This window comes from Aythya ferina (genome assembly GCF_964211825.1).
Source record: "Aythya ferina genome assembly, chromosome: 25".
In the NCBI taxonomy this organism is placed as follows: Eukaryota; Metazoa; Chordata; class Aves; order Anseriformes; family Anatidae; genus Aythya; species Aythya ferina.
Window position 1 is genome coordinate 4,200,816 of NC_140323.1, and position 22,088 is coordinate 4,222,903.

A 22,088-nucleotide genomic window follows, 5' to 3' on the forward strand; every position below is an offset into this window, starting at 1 on the left:
CTTCCTAAGGGTGTGATTCTCCCAGATGATTACCCAGAGCAGATTCACTGATTCCTTCGGAAATGAGGTTTCCAAGAATAACTCAATGCGTCCTTAGCTGATAAAATCTTGAGATTGGCGAAGTGCTCCCGTTCTCTTTGGGCTGTTTTGTGTGGTTTATCAGAGAACAGTTAGGCTTCAATCCTGCTGCCTAAAGCTCTTAGGAACTGTTGTATTATTGCTTTCAACCCTTTAAGGATGAAGAAAGAAGATGACGGTCTGACAATATATGGCGTGGCAGAAAAGGACCAAGGCGATTACACCTGCGTAGCCAGCACGGAGCTGGACAAGGATTCAGCTAAAGCCTACCTCACTGTCCTAGGTAAAGCCGTTGTGGCAGTGTGCTGACACGCAGCTAGGTGCTGTGCTTGCCCTGCAATAGATTGACTTCAAGGTCAGGCTGAAAGGGGGATCTGTGGGTGCAGAGCTCGCCTCTAATGCAGGGGTGGTGCTCAGGGAGCTGCTGGCAGAGCAGTTGTTGCGTTGCTGCAGGACTCAGCAAGGACACGCAACCTGACCTCAGACTCACTCAGACAATGCCACCGGATTTGAGCAGAAGGGAACTTGCATTTGAGAGAGGGGAAAAAAAAAAAAAAAAAAAAAAAAGTACTTATTATGTGCAGCTAAAAATATCCAGGTGGTAGTGGAAGCTCTGAGAGAGCAGCCCTACATTTGGGAGCGAACGTAACCGAGTCTGAGGGTGCTGAGAACCGTGTGACACCCAGCGGGTGAGTGAAGCAGCATAAGGAGCAACAAACTGAAACCCATTCCATACTCATTTATGACAGATCTTCTCCAAAAACCACCCAGATTTACCAGCTCCTGCACTCGGCCCCCTCCACTCTTGTGCAGGGTCCCCATTCATCTCAGCGCCCCACCCCACCAGCACTACTGGCATAGACCCACCGTGCCCTACAAAGGCAGGAGTGCGATATAAATCCCATATCCCTAATAAATTGACTGGGCTTATTTCCCTTCCTCATCCCCTAATAGCTAATTAACTCTGTACCGGGCTGATGTTTCCCCTTCACAGTGTATTAGAAATAGGAAGGAAGGCGTGCAGAGTGCTGGGGGTCTCTTGGGCAGGACTTGCTTCCTCTGGTCCCCAGGGAGGTTTGGATCCTGCTGAAATCTGACCGTGTGTGTGACTTTATATTTACCAGGTGCTCCTTTCACCACCCAGGCTTAATGACTAAACTAACCCCGTTAACAACCAATGTCTTACCTTGCAGCAGTCCCTGCTAACCGCTTGAGAGACTTACCTAAAGGTAATCATCACTAATTCATTTGGTTTATTTTATTTTGTAAGCTGATTTTTTGTTTTGCCTTGTCAATAACTCCGGCAGAAATCTAGGCGTAGCGGTTGACCGAGCTGGGAGCTGATGCTTCCAAGTCCTGCCCAAGTTGTCCTTGAAGTCCCATCCAGATGGGCACGGGTAGGAAGGACGCATCCCTTCGTGTCCCCCAGTGCCGATTCTTGAGTGCACGAATCACCTTACCCCTAGCTGGAAATGGTGAGCCCTGAGGGTAGAGAAAAGAAATCACATTGAATTCCCTGACTTTTACCTGGAAAAGGTGTTGTTATTATTGCAAGAGCTGGATCTGCAGGAGTATGTGATTTGTGATAGGATAAAGACACCGTGATTGTGCCCAGGGCGTTTTCTAACCAAGTGTGTATTTTCGGTTAGGTTTGGTGTCCTTTCCACTCTGTTTGCAATTATTTTCAGAATGGTGGCACGTAGCTTGTTGTAAGATCATCTATCCCCTTGCTAAGCCACCTTTGTGCTTGCAGCACCAGACGATGTCAGTGCATGCGGGTTGGGTTTCAAGGCGAGGCGCAATTAGGACATGAGCACGTTTGTATTAAAAATAAATAAATAAATAAATAAAAATGCACTGGCCTAATAAAAGCAGAAGGACATGAAGCGTGTACTCCTGCGGGTCTGGGCTGGCACGGCCAGGGCTTCCCTGCCCCAAAGGAGGAATAGGACCGGGGGCTCCCGGGACCACCCAGCCTCACCCATCTCCTTGCTGGGCCCGCAGAGCGCCCCGACCGGCCGCGGGACCTGGAGCTGACGGACCTGGCTGAGAGGAGCGTGAGGCTGACCTGGATTCCTGGCGATGACAACAACAGCCCCATCACAGGTCAGCGGCCGGGCTCTCCTGTCTCTTAGGAGAGGGGTGGACGGAGGGAGGTGTCCTCACAAGCTGCCCGGGGTGCCTCGCCACTGGGCTGAGCCCTCCGTCCTCCCCCCAGACTACATCGTGCAGTTCGAGGAGGATCGCTTCCAGCCTGGCACCTGGCACAACCACTCCAGGTACCCCGGCAGCGTCAACTCGGCCGTGCTGAGCCTCTCCCCGTACGTCAACTACCAGTTTCGGGTGATTGCCGTGAACGACGTGGGCAGCAGCCTGCCCAGTGTGCCCTCCGAGCGATACCAGACCAACGGGGCACGTGAGTACTGTTCCCAGCAGCTGGCCACCAGCATCCCCGGTGTGCTGGAGATGGTTTATAGTGATTTGGGCAATGCCAGACTTGTCCCTCATGGGGTGGGAACCCAGCTCCTCGAACACGAAGGGCTCACAGAGGGAATGAGCTGCGCCATGCAGTCATGTGCCGGGCTGTGATTTTTTTTAAACCGCATCCCCGAGGCTCTGAGCGGTGCTGTGCAGAGCAGCAGAGCCTGAACGGAAAAATTCCTGCAGTGGTTGTTCTGGGAGAAGCTGTTGAAGGCAGGCCATTTGTCAAGAAAGCTTTCTAAAGAAAATCTTTCATCCTTTCTGGCCACAGGAAGCTCAGAAGTCTCTTGGAAAATTAGACTTCCAAGTGTAAAGTGGCCCCAAGCAGAAGAGATTTTGTTCCAAAACTGCTAATTCACTGTCCACTGCTAGAGCTGGGCAGGGGCCCAGATCGATGCTGGAGTAAAGTGTCCTCCAGTCCACAACGAGACTCGGCTCTGCAGTGTGTGCCCAGTGCCCTGTGCGCTGTAGAAAACTTGGGAGAAGTCAGGGGAGGAATTGAGGGGAAGCTCAGGAGTTTTGCTGCATTTCTTGGCCATTGCAGAAACGCTTCTGCAACATCTACTGGCACCTAGTGTTGGGCTGTGACATCGCTCTGCTTGCTTCTGATTTCAAAAGTGTCAGGCTCGGCTCCCGGGGCTGCTTCACAATGGGTGTCTTTTAAAGATTTAGGACGACATTTTTTTTGGAAAAAAAAGGCTCCTAAATAAATGGCCTCGTTTTCAGGAGTGCGGAGAATCTCATGTTCCATTAACCTGAATGGGAAGTTAAAACTTCTCGAAAAAGCAGGCCATTAGCTGCTGGTCCAGAAGCGGTTTGGGCTTGAGCAGCAACGGGGTTTTAACCACACAAATGGTCATTTTTCAGCATTATAAACTGCTTTTTTTTTTTTTTTTTTTTTTCTTTTTCTCCCTATTGTGAATATCAGGACCTGAAATTAACCCAACAGGAGTTCAAGGAGCAGGGACTCAAAAAAACAACATGGAGATAACCTGGACGGTGAGTTTGCCTTTGACAGCAATCCAGAGGTAGGGGACTCAGGATATGAATCCTCAAATGCAGAGGACTTGGGGTTTCTAGCACGTGCGATGTGCCGCACAGCATCCCCTAACCCCGATGATCATAAAGGAAATAAAAAGCCGAAGATACACCTATGAGAGAGGCTATTGCTAGTGCCTGCGAGAAGACTTGTGATGAAAAAATAATTTGCAACAATGGAAGACAAAGGAAAGATGTGGGACCACAGATAGAGGCTGGGGAGGATGCTCAGGAGCCTGATACACACCGGGCTTACAGAGCAGCTCCTGCTTTTCTCCATCGACCAGCAGGTGTCGTCCAGGAACAAGCCAAAGTGTGCAGGGAGGCTAGGAATTGCCGTGGGAGCATGGGCTGGGAAATAAGGCGTGGGGGTATGGTTTGGGGTTCTGCCTAGGGTCCGCAGGGCAGGGAGTAGGTACGACCCTTTCGGGAGCAGAAGTACAGACCCTCCTTGAGGCTTGCTGCTGGAGCAAGAACCAAGAACCAGCTGCTGAGCAGAACCTCTTGGAGCTCCGTAGCTGAGAAATGCGGCTGCTCTTTCCCCCCCCCCCCCCTCACTTTCTCTTTCTGTTTTGCTCCATTAAGCCCCTGAACGCAACGCAGGCGTACGGGCCCAACCTCAGGTACATCGTGAGATGGAGGCGCAGGGACCCGCGCGGGAGCTGGTACAACGAGACGGTGAAGACCCCGAGGCACGTGGTCTGGAACACCCCCATCTACGTCCCCTACGAGATCAAAGTGCAGGCAGAGAACGACTTCGGCAGAGCACCAGAGCCTGACACCGTCATCGGCTACTCGGGGGAAGATTGTGAGTATTTTCTCAGCTGCAGCCCATAAGTGCTTCCTGAGGGCAAGAGCCCATCCAAGGGCAGGGGTGGGCACCCACGCCCCAGCTACATTCACAGCACTGCTTGATTTGGTACAAAAATCCAGTTCCAAGCATTGGGAGAAAGAGGTTTGGGTCTGTTCTGGGCTGTCTGCAGGTACCTGCAGGACCCAAACCACTCAGCCTCTCCTTCTGTAAAAAACAGATAATACCTCCAGTCTGGAAGGTGGTAAAATTTCCTTAAGAACAACTCTGGCTGTCTTCCAATGACCTGCATTAAATTTCTTGCCCCTGACATCCGCACAGCACCAAGTCCATCTTGGATGAGAGGTGCTACCACTGGCGGAGACGGTGTTGGTTCATCCCGGACTGGCTTTTTGTGCCTCTGATACAGCCCCAGCTAAGCCACGGCTTGGGCTCCTGTTTGCAGCACACCACTGGCTCAGCTCAACTTCCTTTAAACCTCTCTACCTTGTCGTGCACAACAGTGGCCAGCTTGTTTAACTTTTTCCCTTTCTTTTTGGTCTGCTGGTGTCACCTTCTGCCTGTAGCATCCAGCACTCCGACCTATGATCCTTATCCTGCCAGGAACATGTGGTTTGCTGCCAACACCTTTATCTTTAAAGAGATATAAATGAGCTCCTCTCAGTGCCACAGATCAGTGGATCACCTGGCCAAACGACTCAGGGAGTACCAAGAAGTAAGGCAGATAAGCCAGCAAGCCACCCGTGACTCTAGGCTTGAAGTCAAGGGGACGCAAGAAGAGTGCAGCACTTACAAGAAACTCTGTGTTTGTGGTGCTGAGATAGCACCCAGTGCATCCTCACGCTGGGCATCTCCTAGAGGAGACGGGGCAAGTGGAAGGATGGGCAGAAAAGGTGGGAGACAGGGCAGGAACCTGGGGTGAGTGCTTGGGGATGAGCACCAAAACATAGCGGTGCCCAGCTGAGAGCTCGCTGCTGGAGAAGCTCCACCATGACCTGACTGCACGGCTGTCCCTGTGCTTTCCAAGGTGTTTTTGGGGGGGTTTCAGATGAAACCTCGTGCAATGGCCTTGAGGTTTGGGGGAAGACCTGTAAGAGCCTGTACTTGTGTGCTTTATGTAGAGGTGAACCAGGGAGAGCAAACTCGCGTCTCCCACCCCAGAAGGTCACAGGTGTGCTCCTGCCCATGTCCCAAAGGGTGGGACATGTAGGAAAAAAAAACCAGCAGAAGTAGCTCTATTGTGTCCGAATTGCTTCACAAGTAATGGCAGATTTCTACATGCAGGCAGGTGATCTGAAAAGGAGGTTAAAAGAAAAAAAAAAAAAAAGCTAATGTCAGATAAAAGTGTGGGGATGGAGGTGAGTGGTGGTGTGCTGCGGGCATGTGTGATCATGGGGCCGTTCAACCTAAAGGAGGGCAGCCCAGAGCTGGCCTGCCCCTGCTGCTTTAGGAAATCCTCCAAAACCAAGTGGAAGGAGGGAGAAAACAGCCACATCTCCCAGGGATGAAACTCCTGGAGCAGATGAGGGGTGCCAGCAGATGGCAGAGGCGGCGTGCGCGGCCGCTCGCCCGGGTTGGCAGCGGGGCGCGCCGTGTGCTGACCGCGCTCTGCTTTGTCCCCGACCGCCCAGATCCCAAGGCTGCGCCTACGGATGTTAGGATAAGAGTTTTAAACAGCACTGCCATTGCCCTGACGTGGACCCGCGTGCACCTGGACACCATCCAGGGACAGCTTAAGGAGTACAGAGTGAGCAAAAGCAAATCTCTCCGGCGCGGACTATTAACACGGCTAACCTGCTCGCCGGCCCAGGTGGCCCCGTTGGTGGAGCCATCTGCAGTGGGGATGACAGAAAACTTCTCTCTGGCCACCCTGACCCTTTTTGGGGTGCAGAGCAGGGGCTGAGCCCCCTCTGGGGCAGCACCAGGGATGAAGAGCCTTGGGGTGCTCTGTGCAGGGTCTGGGTGGGCTGGGGACATCTTCCTTGGCTCCCCAAGACCTTGGGGTGCCTTTGAGCACCAAGGGACCTGCCCTCGGTGGCTCTGCCCGTGCAGAGAGGCATCCCCTGGCCCTACAGCTGCTCAGAAGCGCAGACTGGCTGGCTCTGGGGGGAAACGTCCTTGGAGAGGTACAAACAGGCTGGATTTTGTGTCATCCCCAAAGTCCCTACATCACCTTCTAACAGACGCCAAGCCTTGCAAAGTCTAAACCCAGTCCTGTGCACTAACTGGCAACTAAAGGCAGCGTGGATCCTGGTTTTTTACTTCTAATGTTGAGATTTACTGATCCTGTTTTTTTACTTTTAATGTTGAGATTTTCTGCTAAGGTAAAAGCTAAAGGATAGACCCTGTTCGAAACAAGCAAAAGTCTGGACTGAGCCCTTCTAGCAGGGTTTATGACTCCACCAAAGGCGTGTGTCCCGCAGGCTGTTATAACATTTCAAATCCAATCATTCACAGAGCGTAAAGGAAGCTCTCCGGGTGCCACTTTCATTTTTTTCTGCCTCTGCTCTGTTATCCTGGTTGATTTTCCGAATGAATCTTATTTCTCCATGAAATAAGATTTACAGTCGGGGCTCCGCGTCGGAGGCTCTCCGAGTTCAGACTTTCCTTTGTGGCCGGACGTGTCGCACCTCGCCTAACCCACAGCCACTAATCTGGGCAGGAAGGGGGAGCACTGGGTGCCCAGCACTGAGAGCTGGATGCCAGGGGCAGCTTTTTGCAATTTGAGCTCTGCTGGGTTCACCTTGCACCCCTTACCAAGCTCCTACCCCTGTGCCTCAGCCTCCTCCTCGGGTACCTGCCCGGGGGGCGAGGAGCTTCTTTAATCACTCTAAAAGGCTTCTCATTGAAAAGGCAAAGTTTTGCTGTGCTTTGTTAATGAAAAAAAGAACTTAAAACAGGAAAAGCTTCACTTGCCATGCATGTTTCTTGAAGGCCTATTTCTGGAGAGACAGTAGTTTGCTGAAGAACCTGTGGGTCTCCAAAAAACGGCAGTATGTGAGTTTTCCTGGAGACCGAAACCGGGGCATAGTGTCCCGGCTGTTTCCTTACAGCAACTACAAGCTTGAGATGGTTGTAACCAACGGCAGAGGAGATGGGCCTCGCAGTGAAGTTAAGGAGTTCCCCACCCCAGAAGGAGGTACGTCCTCGCCAGGGCTCCCGGCACCTCGTGCAGGGGCTGGGACGGCTTTGGGCAGCCCAGCCCAGCTCCTCAGGGTCGGCCAGGAGCTGTGTGGAGCCATGATGCTGCTGGGGAGAGGCTCCAGGGATGGGTTTGAGCTGCAGGTGGACGGCAGCAGCCGGACAGAGGCACTGTCACAGGGCACTGCTCCATGTCCTCGTCCCCGCGGGGCAGGTGACATCTCTGCCACTACCCCTGGAGCCAACTCCCGGCACCGTCTTCATTGATCGTCGCCCACTTTGGGTACTTTTAGCACACCTGGGACCAGGCTGAATGAGACAAGGGCTTGCAGAGGCCCTGCAGAGGCACAGCACTGTGCCCTTGGATGGCTGCGTCACCTCCAAGTGTCCCCGCAGCTCTGCGAAACAGGGGCGGAGGAGTTCCTCTTGCTCGGTAAAAGGTGGAGAAATCTTTGAAAGACCTCCGTGCTTTTGTTCTGGGAGGCCATCCCTAGTGCTCCTATCGGGCTTTTAAGGCAGGAGCACCTCCTCCTCCTGTTTGAAGAGCCTGTGTCAAGGATGAATTTGAGATTTTAATTTTCTTGCTGTCACAGGAGCTATTTATAGACACGCCAATAACTTTTTGTCGGAGCTGCACTTTCCGTGCCTGCCACTGAATCTTTCTTTAGCACAGATGTTTTTGGCACAGCACGGTACAGAAATGCAGCGGGAGGAAACAGGAGAGGCTGGAAGCAAATCCTCTCACCTAACACAAACACCGCGGGGTCGTCTTTCTCTTCCTCCTCTTCCTGATGCACCAGAACAGCATCTCTCTCAGCCCTTTCTCTTTCTTCCGTAACGTTTTCCTGGATGCTCTGTCACCAGTTTTGGGTGACTTTCCTTGACCAGCTACAATTCAGCTTGTTAAAAAGCAAGGACTCTTTTCCAGCCCAGCAGTTTGGTGAGCGGGTGCATCTTGGTTTAGCTCCTTTCCTGCATGCTGGAGGCGTGTGGCACCATGGGGTGGCACTGAACAATCACAGCAGGTTATACTCTGGTCATGCGTAAACTATTGATTTTCTTTTTCCTACACCACTAAGCTGTTTTATTGGCTCTATACTGATGCTTAGGGGATTGATATCCTGCAAAATTTGCATTAAAAAATAATCATTGATGTCTTAGATCAGTAAGCCAAGTTCTTTCCCCAGCTAGACGCTGCAATTAGGGGTAAACCAGGAGAATCCTTCAATTCCAGAAGGTATAATGCTTCCCTGCCTTTACTAGCTTTAAATAAGCAGCCATAAAAGCAGACGTTCCTCGGGGTAAGGACCACTGTATCCACCAGATCCCTGTTGCAGGTCCCCAGACATTGCTAACACAAAGCTGCCCTGCAGTAAGAGAAGTTTTTGTACCATTCCAGCAGAGAAATAGAGGGGAGGTAAACGCGGTGCATGCAGAGCTGCTCGGGTCCCTGCACACGCTGCTGAGCCCCCTGGCTGGTGCATGGTTCCTGGCACAGGTTCTTGTTCAGTGGGTATCTGATCTTTGGCGCGTGTGTTTCTGAGTGTCTTGGGTGTTATCAGTCAGCCTGCGATGTGTAGGGTGTTGTAAGGTATGTTATCTTGTGTTTTTTTTTCTTCTTTCCCTCTCCTCCCTGGTCCCATCCCCCTCCCAAGTGCCCAGCTCCCCCAGGTATTTAAGGATCCGACAGCCAAACCTGGAAAGCATCAATCTGGAGTGGGATCACCCAGAGCATCCCAATGGAGTCCTCACAGGATACAACCTTAGATATCAAGCCTGTACGTGCCACATCTTATCTTCTTAGTGATAACAGCTAAGTCATTCAGTGTTTTCCTTGCTGCTGAGTTACCTCCGTGCCTAACACAGAAAGCTCTCCGTAAGGAGACTTCCATCACCAAACCACACCGCTGGTGTTGGAGGGGGTCCTGGAGCAGTGCTGGGCATCTGCAGCTTGCAGCTGGCCCCAAAGGGCTGGGGGTGCTCAGCAGTTCTCAAGCCAGGCACAGGAGGAGGGAAATCGGTCTGGCCTCAGGTTTAGAAAGCCCTTTAAGCACCGTCTGAGTGTTTTGTGCTCACTCAAACCAAGCTCCCGGCTCCGTAAGCGATGCTGCCCGGAGCGCAGCACGCTCTGCGCGATGCTGGGGGGAGGACAACTTTCTGTCTGAGACCTTGGCACTCATGCTAGGGCTTTCCTTGGCCGTGCACACCACCAAGTGTCACCAGCAGCAGGTCCGCCAGCCAGTAAGTCACCCGCTGCCCTAGACAAGGCGTACCCAACACCAGATCCAGCTCTCGGAGCCCTAGTGGCCCCGGGCTGCCCCCAGGTCCTGCCCTGGGGCCAGGTGACGTAGCACAGCGTACCTCCGAACCCAAGCTGAAGCCGCCACCGCCTGCCTTTCCTCCCCAGTTAACGGATCCAAAACGGGCAGGACCTTGGTAGAGAACTTCTCTCCCAATCAGACAAGGTTCACCCTGCAGAGGACGGACCCCATCTCGCGCTACCGATTCTTCCTGCGCGCACGGACCCAGGTGGGGGACGGAGAAACCATTGTGGAGGAGTCGCCAGCCCTGCTGAACGAAGGTATGTGCAGAGCCCCAGCTGCTGACCTCGCTGCGGGGCTGGGGGGGCGATGTGCACGTGTCAGCCAAAATCTGCAGGTCAGGGAATTTGGAGGTCCCCAGAGCGAGCGGTGCGAGATAACGATGGGTGCGCATCTGCTACCTGCTGCGGAGATGGGCAGACGACTGGCCTTGTGCACTCTTGCTAAATCACCCCAAATTTGTCCCGTAAAAGCTCTGCGGGAGCAGTAGGGACAGCCAGGCACCACCTCTGCAGCTCCTCGATAAGAGCTGGACACGGGGCAGATGATTTCTGGGGCACTGGCAGGAGGTGCTGCAGCTGCATCCTCCAGGCTGCCCCATCACCCCGCAGCCAGCAGCTGACCTGACCCAAAGCAGAGCCCCAGCTCCCTAACGAGATAAAATGCCCGTTGTGAGGCATTCATCAAACTAAGTGAAAGTTCAGGAGCCCTGAGGGAACTCAGGGAGACAAAAGCTGGCTCTTTCCTTTCTTCAGCATTTGCTAAAAGACCTATGATTTAGTTAGCACTATGATTTAATGGGGTTTTTGTCTCCTTTCCTCCATCTCCCCCTCCCCAGCTAATGGCTCTGAGTAGGAAAAGTAATTCCTACTGATGGCCCAGAGGAAATGAAATGCTTCCTGGCATGTCTTAGGTGGGTTCCAGCAGCGCTAATTGCTGTGACGGGATCCGAGATGGAGCTGCACAAAGACACCAGCAGCCAGGTTGCACCTTGGCAAACACGAGAGGGGGAACGTCAGTGCTAAAAAAAAGGGGGGTTTGCTGAACGAACTGCTCAGAGCACAGGGATGGGGCTGAAGCCATCAGTGCCGACAGCAGCTCTGGTTATCCCACACGTGTTTTTACTGGGTTTGCTTTTACATGCGGGTAGCGGTGCCTGTTAGGGCACTGCTGACAAACAGCCATGACCACCAGCTCTTGTATAGTGCTTAACTGCTTTGTGGCAGCAAACAGCAGCTGAGGACAACGTCCATGTGCCAAGGTAAGGGGCTCTGCCCGCCGGGCTCTGCAGCGGCCCCAGGAGCTGCTGGGGCTCAGCAGAAGGACAAGGAGCTGGCATTGATTCCGAGAAAAACGTCAAAAAAAATGTCAAATCCCCAAGCAAAGTTACAGAAATACAGCATTTGACCTCAAAACGTGCAGCCCTGAGGTACAACGCAGCATAGGCGAGTGGTGTCAATGCCAGGCACACAAGCACAATTAGCAGCTCTAAATGAGTTTGATACGGAGGAACCCGCTGCAAAGCTGCACGAAAGGGGAATCTGGAACTGAAAAGAAAAAAAAAAAAAAAGGAGATTAAGAAAATTAAACCCATTAACATTCAGGGGTTATTTTCTGCTTGCCAGGCTCATTCACCTGAGCAGTCTGAATAAAACCCAGCTCTCTGCTGCCCTGTGCCAAGGGCTCACACCCACACAACGCAGGCTAAGACCCGATGTTAGAGTCCCACCAGGAAACCGAAGGCAAAATTCGGTGTCAAAACCAGTCCTTGCTGGGATTAGGTGTAAGCACCTGCTTCAGTGCTCTGCTTAATCAGCACCGCTGGCATCTCTGCAGCTGAGCCCGTGTGTGGTTAACCTCCAGCTCCAAGGGCTCGTCCCTGCTCTCTGCCCCGTGCAAGCAGGAGGGCGATGGGTTGGAGCTAATGCATTTATTTCCTCTCTCTCTCTCGAATCTCTGGTGACTGTGTGCAAGTGGTCCCCAGTCTCCCGTTGGTGTGTGCTGGTTGTTTTATATATTCCTTTGTTTTCTCTTCCCTTCTCTTCTATGCTGTCCTCGTATTCCCCTCTCTATCCTTGGCACTGCACCCTGAAGCCACGCCAACCCCAGGTACCGTACCAGCGGAGGAGGTAACAGGCATGGGGCAAGGCTCACTCCACGCTCGCTCGCGTGTGCTGGCAATTAAGCATGCACTCCGTTAACCCTTTCAATGGGAAGGTGAAGCACCAGGGGCCTGAATTGGGCACATGGAAGGAGTGCAGGTGAAATGGGGACCAGCGGCAGGCTCCCGGGCTGGGTCTGCAGGGATCAAAATATCTCCGAGCAGCCTTAACAGCCTCCGAGATGCCTAATGATGGCCAAACAGCGCAGCTGCCACGGGCTGTGCAAGCAGAAATGAGAGTCAAGTTGCACTGTTAATGAGGATTTTCGCTCCAGCCCTCTCCCTTTGTAAGCCTCGGCATCGCTGCCCTGTGAAACACCCCAAAACCTTTCCAAACCTCTCCCTTTTAGGGCTGCCAGGGCTCTAACGCAGGACAATCCTTTTGCTTCCAAGCCCATTGAAAGGGTTAAGGACAACGTTTGTGCCCCAGCTGTGCATGTCTGCATGCGAGGCTATTGCTGGCTTTGCCCTCTATATCGCACATTTCTCCAGCAGCATTGAAGCACACAGAAACCTCGTGACAGCGGGGGCAGGGTACCCACCTGCTTCAAGGAAACCTGAATCCCCAATTAATCCAGCGTCCAATTATCCAGGTCAACAGTGCAAAGCCTTAGCATAACTTGGTGCCCAGAGGACGCCCACCTCTTCCAAGAGCTGCAGCCACGACTTTTCCCCCCCCGATGCGGCGTTCCCACAGGGGTTACAGCCCTGTAACCCAGTGCTCGAGGGGCAAGGGCAGCACTAGGGGATGTGTCCACCCACAGCACACCCCTAGTGCTGCAGAAAAGCTTTTGGTCTCTCTTTTTGGACCCTCTGCCCTGCACTGAGGGTGCTGGAAGAGGTCGTGCTTTGCCCTTGCTGGCTGCAGCCCCAGGGCTGGAGCGCTGCCGAAGCGCAGGACCCGCTCTGTGCACCTCTAGGTTGTGCTTCCCTATCTCCTAAGGCGTTTCTCCTCCTTTTATTTTGTTGCCGTGACGTCTCTACTCAACATTATTTTGCTTTTTATTTTCCCTTTCTGAAGAGCTGCCAATCTTCTCCTTACTGTGTTTCTCTTCCTTAAACTACAAACGTTAGGGGGTAACAGATTGGTCTGCTTTGGCTGTCGGGAAACCGAAAACAAGCGAAACCTTTGGGAACCCCTGAGGGCTGGTTTGCTGCTGCAGCCGTACCTCAGCCAGGGTTTAGCCCACCCACAAGAATCCAGATTTTCTTTGTGGATCGGGATCAGCTTCTGAAGTCGTTTTCTGCTTTCAGCAGGTATTGCTGAACTTTGAAAGCGCGGCGCGATCTCTTTATCCATCCAGCATCGTATCGATTCAGGAATAATTTCTTAAGTTCCTGGAAGCTAGATGGACGAGTTGCCGTTCAAAGGACACGTTCATTAAATTCTGTAAGAATAGGGGCTGTTCCTCTATTTTTCCCTTCTGCTAGGAGAAATGGCAAAGAGCAAAGACACGCAAGCACTGGAAGGAGGCTGGAGAGCAGTAAGCGGAGCAGCAGGTCTTTAAGCACTAACTCTCAGCATTCAGAGCCTTCTGGCTGCGATACGCTTCTTCGGGAGGAATCGAGGCAGTGTAAGCTGTAGCAAGACACAGAACAAGTCCTCATCCTGATATCGAGCCCGATGTCGCATCGTGTTAGGGCACGTCCTGGCAAGGCAGCGTGGGCAGGTTGCGGGCGCTGCTTCCACGGCTGAAGCGGTGTTGGTCCTGGGAGGCTGCTCCTCTTCCAAACACGTAGGGGTTTCGAGCGAAATGCCGTTTGACCTTTCTCTAAAGATTCATCTCCGCTCAGTGACCTAGATTTTGTAGATTTTACAGATTCACAGTGAAAGTTGTCTTAAACTGCAGTAAAGCGCTATTTGCCATTGGCTGTTGGCACTGAAAAATGGCCTTTTTTTTTTTTTTTTTTTTTTTTTTTTTTTCCAGGGGAAACCTTACATACGTGGGGTCGTAGCTGTTCTGTAGGCATGTGAGAAACTGAAGCAACTTGATGAAATCAAAGTGAAGGGCAGAGGCTTTACCTTAGGAAGCCTTTACGTTTCCTAAGCCAGAGCTGGATGGAGGGAGAGGTGCTTTGGGGAACAGGTGCCGTGCAAAGGGCTCTCGTCTGCACAACGAATGAAACAAACGAAAACTGGATCCCAAACTACCCTTGTGTATGTCCTTTTGTCAGGGTCGTAAACAGCATTGGTCTTGGACTTTGAAAACATTGATTTGTTTGTTCCCTTCTTGTCGCTCCATAGCTAGGAAGCGGAGGAGAAAGGCTCAATTGTTCATTTTGGAAATGGGCGGCAGCAGCGATACAGAGAACTGCTGACCCCTCTCTTTTAGATGCCATTCAATCGCTTCTTTCTGGTCTCAAATTTCTTATAGCTGTCAGATTTGGAGCCGTTTTTTTTCTTTTTGATAAAGACTTCAACAATCTCCTTCTGTTGCTAGAAACCGTGAGAGGGAGATGGGAAAAAAAAAAAAAAAGTCCAAAAATGTATTTGGCTAATCATCTAAATTCATGAAAAATTAATCAAATTTCTCCAAGCCTAATTATTTTGTAGACACACCCAAGGGAAAGCTGTTACTGCAGCCTAACAACACATTAAAAGCATCTTTAAATAATTAACGAGCAGTATGGCTGTGCATTGGTTTTTGTATTTTGCAAAAACACGCGACTGCTCAGTGATACCCCACACCACTTGGAGCAGGGCTCGAGCCCGTCTCGGAGCAGGCTCCCTCCCTCTCCCATGCCTCGAATTTTTGCTTTTACGATTCTTATCCGCAGATTTCTTCACTCTGAGCATCCCTCAGTTTTTGCACAGGGCTCAGGCTCCTTTTTACCAGCCCGTTCCCAACCCGAGGAGCCAGGGCACAGCAAAGAGAAGGAGCCTCTCGAGCAGCCCTCCTGCCGCAAGCATCTCCCTCATTACTTAGCCTATTAATTGCTACAGCCAGACTGCTGCAGCCCCTGCCCATTACGAGAGCGTCTCCTCCCCACCGTGCCCCACAGTCTCCTCCACCAGAGAGGCTAATGTATCTTGCAGACAGAAAAAGCAATCTGTGCCTTGCAAAGCCAGGGCCGATTTATGAGCTAAGCGGCGGTTTGTGTGTTCCAGGAAGAGGGGGGCTCAGCTGTTGTGGGAGCCAGAGAATGAACATTGCTGCTGCTGGCTTTTTCTCTGGCTTTTCTGGGCACGCTGGGGCTGTTTGAAGCCTCCTTCCTTGGATGCTCCAGTTTTCAGGGTGCTGCTCTGCCCTGCAGTTTGAAAAGTGGCCGCCCCTTGTCTGCAGCACCTCCTGCCTTCAGGTATCAGGGAGGTTTTCTTCCCCCAGCCCTCGGGTGAAGGCTGGGTGCGTGGTCCTGCATCCGCACACGAGGCAAACGCTGCCAAAGTCCCCGAGTGAACCCACGAGGGGGGAATGCAGGGAGATAAATCCAGCAGCTCTGCACAGCTCCGAACTGCTGCAGCCAGGGAGGTGTCAGAGCTGCGTTTTTAGGAGGAGGCGCGTGGTTTCGGGATGGGGATGATCTTGTAACACCGAGCACTTGGTTCGAGCAGGTCTGGAGCTGCCAGCCAGGAGCATCCTTAATGAGCCCTGCCCTGGTCGCAGCGCTGGGGCCCCTGCCCCTCGCTGTCTGGGGGGAGCTCTGATCTTCTGTCGGAGACCGGCTTTGCCTTCCCCCAGACCGAACTCGGCTCTCATTAGGGGATGGATTTCAAAGGCCGGTAAATGCCCCTTATCTTCTCTCCCCCAAATCTACCAGCTGAGCTTTTTCTTCCGCATACATTTTGTATTCAAACACAAATGAGGCTGCAGCTGTGGTTCCCGGGGCAGATGAGGACCAAATCCCCCAGCCCAGCGGGAGCCCCGCTGCCCGGGCTGGCCTCATCCTGCCCGGTGCTGCCCGCAGGCAGGCTCTCCTCCTGCCCCTCGCTGACCTCTTGCTTTCTGGAGCCAAAGCTCCCACCTTGTACCCGTTCCTAGTCCTGCCAGGCTCCTTCCTATCCCGGTGCCGACGCACGCAGCCGATCTCACTGGGACTTGCTGGGGGTGAGCCCGCGTTACCCTGATGCGCTGCGATTGCTCTGCTTGTGGGGAGCCTTTCCAGAAGAGCTCGTGCTCTGCTGGAGCAGCGTGGGCAAATCCCTCCTGGCACCACCATCAGCCAGGATTGAGGTGCCCGGATCAGGCAACCACAGGAGGGCTGCTGGCACCGTGGCACCCAGGAGAGCTCTGTGCTGGCATACATCCCGCAGGCAGCGTGGCTCTGCACATATCTCCCCTCTATGAGGGATATTTTACCCCAGATCATCTCTGCCCGTCTAGGGGTGCATTAACAAGGGCTCTCGCCTTCTGCTAAAGCCTTTGCAGCAGCACCAGGCGATGCCCACAGCCTGCTGGGGTGCTGCACGGGAGCAGCATGGCACAGTGACGTGTGCCAGGGCTGGGAGCTGGGCGTTGGAGCAGCTCTTCCTGCAGCTCCTGCCCTTCAGCAAGGTGCTCGGTGCCTCAGTGGGTCGTCTTCTCCTTCACTGTGAATCGAGGATTCACAGAGGAGCTGCATTAGCTAGTAAGGAGTCTCCACTGTGCAAGGTTGTTGTGGGCATTGCAAGCCCAAGTAGAGGACTTGCAGCACGATCGCGTTCACAGTAGCCCCACTAATCACTTAACCTCCCGAAAAATGCCATGAATCAGCAGACTGAAGCCTCAGGACACAGAAAAGCGAAGGCTTGGTAAAAACTGGGTGAGCGAAAGCAATGCACAACAGCACCCCCCATCCTCCCCCCACTGCCACGGCTCAGCCAGGTCAGGGCCGGCTTTGTGACACCACGTGCACCCCCGGGGGACAAAGTCGTGCAATTTTCTCCCCCCCCCAGCCTGGCTCCCATCACCGTTGCTGCCGTCTGTCGCGGGCTGGCTCCGTCGCACGAGGCTGGGGTGGGAGGGAGGCGGCTGCTCCATCCCCCTGCTGCTCCATCGGGCGCTGTGCTGCTGCATGAGGCTCTGCGAGGCGCCGTCGGTCGGTCCCTGTGGCGGCGAGGTGCCGGGCACGCCACGGGGTCGTGCTGGCCATGCCTTGGGGACGTGCTGGTAACCGTGGTTTTATTGCAGCCGCGCGCGGTAGGGAGCTGGACGGCCTCACCTGCTGCTCTCCTCTGCCCTGGGACTGCTGGAAGGGCTCGGATTTTGTGGGAGCCACCCTGGGGCCTTAGCTCTGGCCTTTCCAAATGGTCTCTGGTGTGTTGGTAGCCTTGAAGGGACGCTCGCTCCCGTGCAAGCTGAGCTGGGACTGGCTTGGTGATAAAGCAGGGCATGGCTTTGCTCTGGGACACTTTTTAAAACACTTTCCTGGAGCTATTCTTGTTTGGGTGATATTTGCAATAGCCATTTTCATTTGCCTGATGGGGCTTTGTAATCCCTTGATCTACAGAAGAGTAAGTAAATACAATTTAATGCAAGCACCACAGGATTTCATTTACCTTCGGCAGTTTAAGCAGCTCTCCAGATGCATTTTCTGCTGGCAGCTTTTCAGGCAGTAGGGCAAACAGTTTTTACAGAGCGATGCCCTTTCATACCTGAGGGCATTCAGCAATAGTTTCCAATGCCCCAGCCACGAGGCCGGTGCTGCTGCTAGCTCCTGTTTCCCATTCGTGACAGCCAGCTACAGCCCCAAGCACTCCTGCTCACAGCAATGATTGCAGTCCTGAGCCAAGCTAAAGCCAAAAGGTGGATTGGGCTTCTTATTGCCTCCTCCAGCCAGCCCAAGCCCTGCACCCTCCTTTGGTGGTGCTCAGGACCCCGTGCAACCACACCAAGAGGTGTGTGCAATGTGCACCTCTACCCTTTGGCTCACCCATGTGGGTGGGGGCAAACAAGGGCTGTTAAGAAACCAAATTGTGCAGAAATTTTCGCTAGAAAGCTTAGGGTGTGCCAATCCCTCTGCCCTAATTTAAATGTGAATGGCGAGGGGCGGTGATGGCACGGTAACATCCAGCACCCACCAAAGAGCTAAGGCCCCGGCAGGGCTAAGGCTGCTTCATCACCCGGCTGCAGGATCAGCACAGAGATCAGCAGGGAAGGACACAGCTAAGCCACAGGCCAAATTGGCAGCTCAGAGACACTGGAGGTGTCGTCCCGGGGCTGCTGAATTAGTGTAATCGGGGCTCGCCTGCTCCACCACAAATTGGACGGCGGTGTTTTAAGAGTCTGGTCCGGTTCCTCATTTCGGAAAGCCTGGAGAGCTCTCAGCTGAAGGGAGCGATGGGTTTGGGCAGCCCACCCTGCTCATCCCTGTGACGGACCCCACTTGGTGTTGCCCTTCGGTGCCCCAGGAGGAGCTGGCAGAGAGCCGGGAGGCAGAGCACAGGCGGCGGAGCTGCTGGGTGGCTGGTGCACGCCGGGCGGGCGCAGGAGCAGGGGCTGGGTGCTGCTCACCTCCCTCCTGCTCCCTGCTCGCCCCGGTTCTGGAAGGGGAAAGACCTCCAGGTCTGCATGGTGCCGTGCTCGGCGTTGGGAATGGCGAGGGCGAGCCCGAGGAGACGTAACCGCTTCTCCACAGCCAGTGTCTGCGTTTCCCTCTGCCAGCCGCCACCTGGTTGCCTCCAACTGCAGTCGATCTCGCCAGCCCTACGGCAACCCCAACCACTCCAACTACCACAACTACCACAACCACCACCACCGCCACCACCACCGCCACCACCACCACTACAGCCGCCACCACTCCGCCCGCCACCACCGCTGCAAGCACCACAACAACTACAGAGAGGGCTCCGGCAGCCACCACAAAGCAGGAGCTGGGTACTGAGCTTTCCTTTTCCTCTCTCCCCTACAAAACCTCCGGGGGCTTTCCCCGCTTCTCGCTCAGAGCCAGGATTGGTAACGGGTGCAGAAGTCTCACCCACACGGTGAGAGGCGCCCCGTGCTCCGGGAATGGCTTTGCAAGCCGGAGGTGGCACAGACTCAGGGATTAAGACGTGGGGAGGCTGTGCCACCCTCCTGGTCCCAGCCCGACTCTGGGAAAACACAGCACTCCCTGGGGTGTCACTCTTCTGAATTAGTGTGAGGGTCAGGAAAGATGTAGAAGACCCACCAAAGTACTATTTTTGCCGTTAAAATGGGGTTCGGTTACTCCCATAGATGTCACTTCAGATTTAGCCCATCGTCTGTTAGCTAAGAGACCTGTCAGGGCTCACAGGAGCCCTTTGGGTCGTGGCGCTGCTGCTCTCTGCAACGCGACCCCATCAGAGCCCCCAGGGAACCTGGGGGGGTGTCGGCAGCCACAGGAGCTCTGCTCCTGGGGTTCAGCAGGGCCAGAGAAAGCACACGGTCAGCTGGAGCAGGGGATCCAGCGGGTCTGGTGCAGGCTGGTCCCTGCTCTGTGTTTTACTGGTGGCTACAGAGAGAGGCAGCCCTCGGAGCTTTTAAAAGCACTGCAGCAACAGGAAATGTGGTGAAGAAACTGTGGAGTGGTAGGCAGGTTATTCAGAAAGGAACCCAGCTTGGAGCAAAAGGGAACGCAATCGAAGGAGTTCAGTTATGTAGCTGGATAGGACGCACTCACAAGCGCTGCCCTAGCAAAATCAGTTTAAAAACTGGTGCAAGGGAGCGAGCTGCAGCCTCAGCACCACGTACGAGGGCTCGGTAATGAAGCAGGTTCACGAGATCGGTACCACAACGCAGTCACAGCTCAGCGAGCACATGGGAAGCGCTGCTAATTGCAAAGGGGCAATTACCTGCGCGCGCTGCAGCCACGGGGAACGGGAGGAGAAGAGGCAGAGAAGCAAAAAGCAGTCGGGGAGCGGCACGAGGAACAGCACGGGGCCCGAACAGCCCCGGGGGCACGAGCCCAGAGCCCGAGCTGTAATGCAGGCAGACAGGGGGCCTGCGTGGCAGCGCAGGTTGGGGCTGCAGGGGGGGCTCCAGGTCACGTCCCCGTCCCCCCCCGGCATTAGGGGCTCCGTTGCCCTTTCCCAAAAGTTGCATAGCTGCCCTCCTTCCAGGGACGGAAGTTACTCATTGGTGTTTTGTCAAACCAAATCCTAAGCTACGTCCCAAGGCAAATAATAACGCTAAAATCGAGGCGCAATTTGTGTGGAAGCTCTTAAAGCACACTGAGCTGGTGGCTTAGCTCCACCTCGCCAGAAATAGAAGTTCATCCACTCTCCAAAGCAATGTCGACAATCCTCAACTTCAAAATCAGAAACGAGTGACTTCATTGCCCCACTGGCTGTCTCTAGACCCAGTAACATAAAAATATTCTCTCCCCGCTCTGGTAGTGAGTCCGTGCCCGCTCATGCGTGCATCTTGCATTCGTTTAGGCAGGGGTTTAGCCAGGAGATTTCCCTGCAGACTGAGGTCTTCAGGGAAGTGCCACGGAGGGCTTCAGACTTCCAAGCTAAACCGAATGCAGTTGGACTTCAGTGCCAACAAGCAACGAGCTATTGCTAGCCAATGCCCCCAAAAGTTTGACCTTAAGGCTCTTGTAAGAAACAAATGTGGCCTCAGATACGTCTGTAGGTATCAAAGCATTAACTTTAGGAATGGTTTTGTAAGATTTTCCCGGTACCCGACGCTAGGTGAGCTCTCATTTCTGTCTAATCCACAATACTAACTCCTCTTCTAACCTGTCCACCAGACACCAATGGATCGTCCATATGGGACATAAGAGCTTTGGCTAATAGTAACTGGGCAAACATCACCTGGAGCCACAATTACTCTGCAGGAACTGACTTTGTGGTTAAGTATATCACCAGTAAGCATCAGATCGCGTGGGGACTCTATAGGGTTGTGATGCCATTAGAGATCCTGCCAGCTCTCAAGGCTGCAATCTGTAACTCAGTCTTAATTACTGAGTGTTGAAAGATGCTCTGTGGCCACGTGGAGGGGAGAGGAGGTGGCAGGATGTGGTCGTAGCCATTTAGAGAACACCAAAAGTATTCCTGGTGACTCACAAGAGATTCCCCCTCCTTGAGCTGATGGCCATGAGATGCTCGTATGCACGAACCACGAATGTGTTTAGTTCATTGAGCTGGGCTCCGTGCGGGCTCGGTGTAAAGAGCCTTTGAAAATATAAATGTGTGTATATGAACGGGGACAAAGCTTTCACAGCAAACAAATGACACAAATTGGAGGGGCTTTATATACCCTTGAAGGGCTTGCTGAGCCTGGAGCTGGCAGAATCCCCTCTGATCCCAAACCTGGCGTATCGGATATCGTTGTCTCTTGCAATTGTAAGGCTGTACGTAGTCTGGAAACTCCAAGTCAGTGCCTCTGCTTAGTACTTGTTTGGAAAAGGCATTTACATGTTATTGGTTGTATTTTATTTTATTTTTTAATAGATAGGCAGCAATGAACGCTGCTTATCTCTGACTTTATTTCCCAGCCATTTCAGTCTTATCGTCTGGTATGCTGGCTTTAAATTGGCATTTAAAATAAGCCAACTACACCTAGCCATCAACAGTGAACCACTTTTGGCCGTTTACAACGCTAAGAGATGACATTGCTGATGACAAAACAGCTCTGATGGCACAGCTAGTGCCCGGTCTCTTTGCAGACAGAGCAGGATGTGTTGGGGAAGGGGACCATTTTCCCCCTTCTGATCTATTTTCCACAACTCAGGCTCCAAAGCCTGCAGGCCAAGTCCCGAGCTCCCAAGGCTCCCTTCCAGCCCCGTGGGATGCTGGCGATGCCCCTGAGCCACATCCCAGTTGGGGTGAGCGGGCTCGTGTGCTCGCTGCAGCGTCCAGCTGCCCACCAACCCCAACCCACAGGCAAAACCCTCTGATCAGCTGAGAGGCACCAGGCAAATTCCAGCCCGTTTGCTGTAAAACCCCAAGTATTCAGACCTGAGGCTGGGCAGATAAAGGATCTGTCAGGACTTCAAGGCAGGGAGCAATCTCCTCAATAGCTCCTGGTGTATTTTTCAGTACGGCAAGCAGGGATGCGGCCAAGCCCCCACCTGATTCCTGCACTGCTGTTTTTATCCTATTCCCAGTGAGTACTAATCACGGCGCCGTTAATAGCTCCTTGACCAGCCAGCCGTGTTATTTCTGCTCGGTGCC

At 53.4% G+C, this 22,088-nt stretch overlaps 1 protein-coding gene and 1 long non-coding RNA gene across 17 annotated transcripts in view; one reads left to right on the forward strand and one right to left on the reverse strand.

Moving 5' to 3' along the window:
* Positions 1–22,088, forward strand: part of NFASC (neurofascin) — a 114,745-nt gene that overhangs the window by 76,848 nt on the left and 15,809 nt on the right. For 4 of the 16 annotated variants that reach the window (XM_084497606.1, XM_084497598.1, XM_084497610.1 and 1 more), the window contains 13 exons: positions 237–361; positions 1,272–1,307; positions 2,083–2,184; positions 2,297–2,494; positions 3,488–3,558; positions 4,183–4,405; positions 6,040–6,155; positions 7,343–7,547; positions 9,205–9,327; positions 9,957–10,130; positions 11,965–11,979; positions 18,613–18,825; positions 20,663–20,779. In XM_084497606.1, the coding sequence (XP_084353732.1) occupies positions 237–361; positions 1,272–1,307; positions 2,083–2,184; positions 2,297–2,494; positions 3,488–3,558; positions 4,183–4,405; positions 6,040–6,155; positions 7,343–7,547; positions 9,205–9,327; positions 9,957–10,130; positions 11,965–11,979; positions 18,613–18,825; positions 20,663–20,779 (1,718 nt within the window). The remainder of the gene's footprint in view (positions 1–236; positions 362–1,271; positions 1,308–2,082; positions 2,185–2,296; positions 2,495–3,487; positions 3,559–4,182; positions 4,406–6,039; positions 6,156–7,342; positions 7,548–9,204; positions 9,328–9,956; positions 10,131–11,964; positions 11,980–18,612; positions 18,826–20,662; positions 20,780–22,088) is intronic. The other 12 variants (XM_084497612.1, XM_084497613.1, XM_084497602.1 and 9 more) reach the window with 10 other exon arrangements.
* Positions 10,208–12,027, reverse strand: LOC311423526. The gene is made up of 2 exons (XR_014685736.1): positions 11,506–12,027; positions 10,208–11,417 (listed from the first exon to the last, which is right to left on the reverse strand). It is a non-coding gene; the product is annotated as an uncharacterized lncRNA (long non-coding RNA).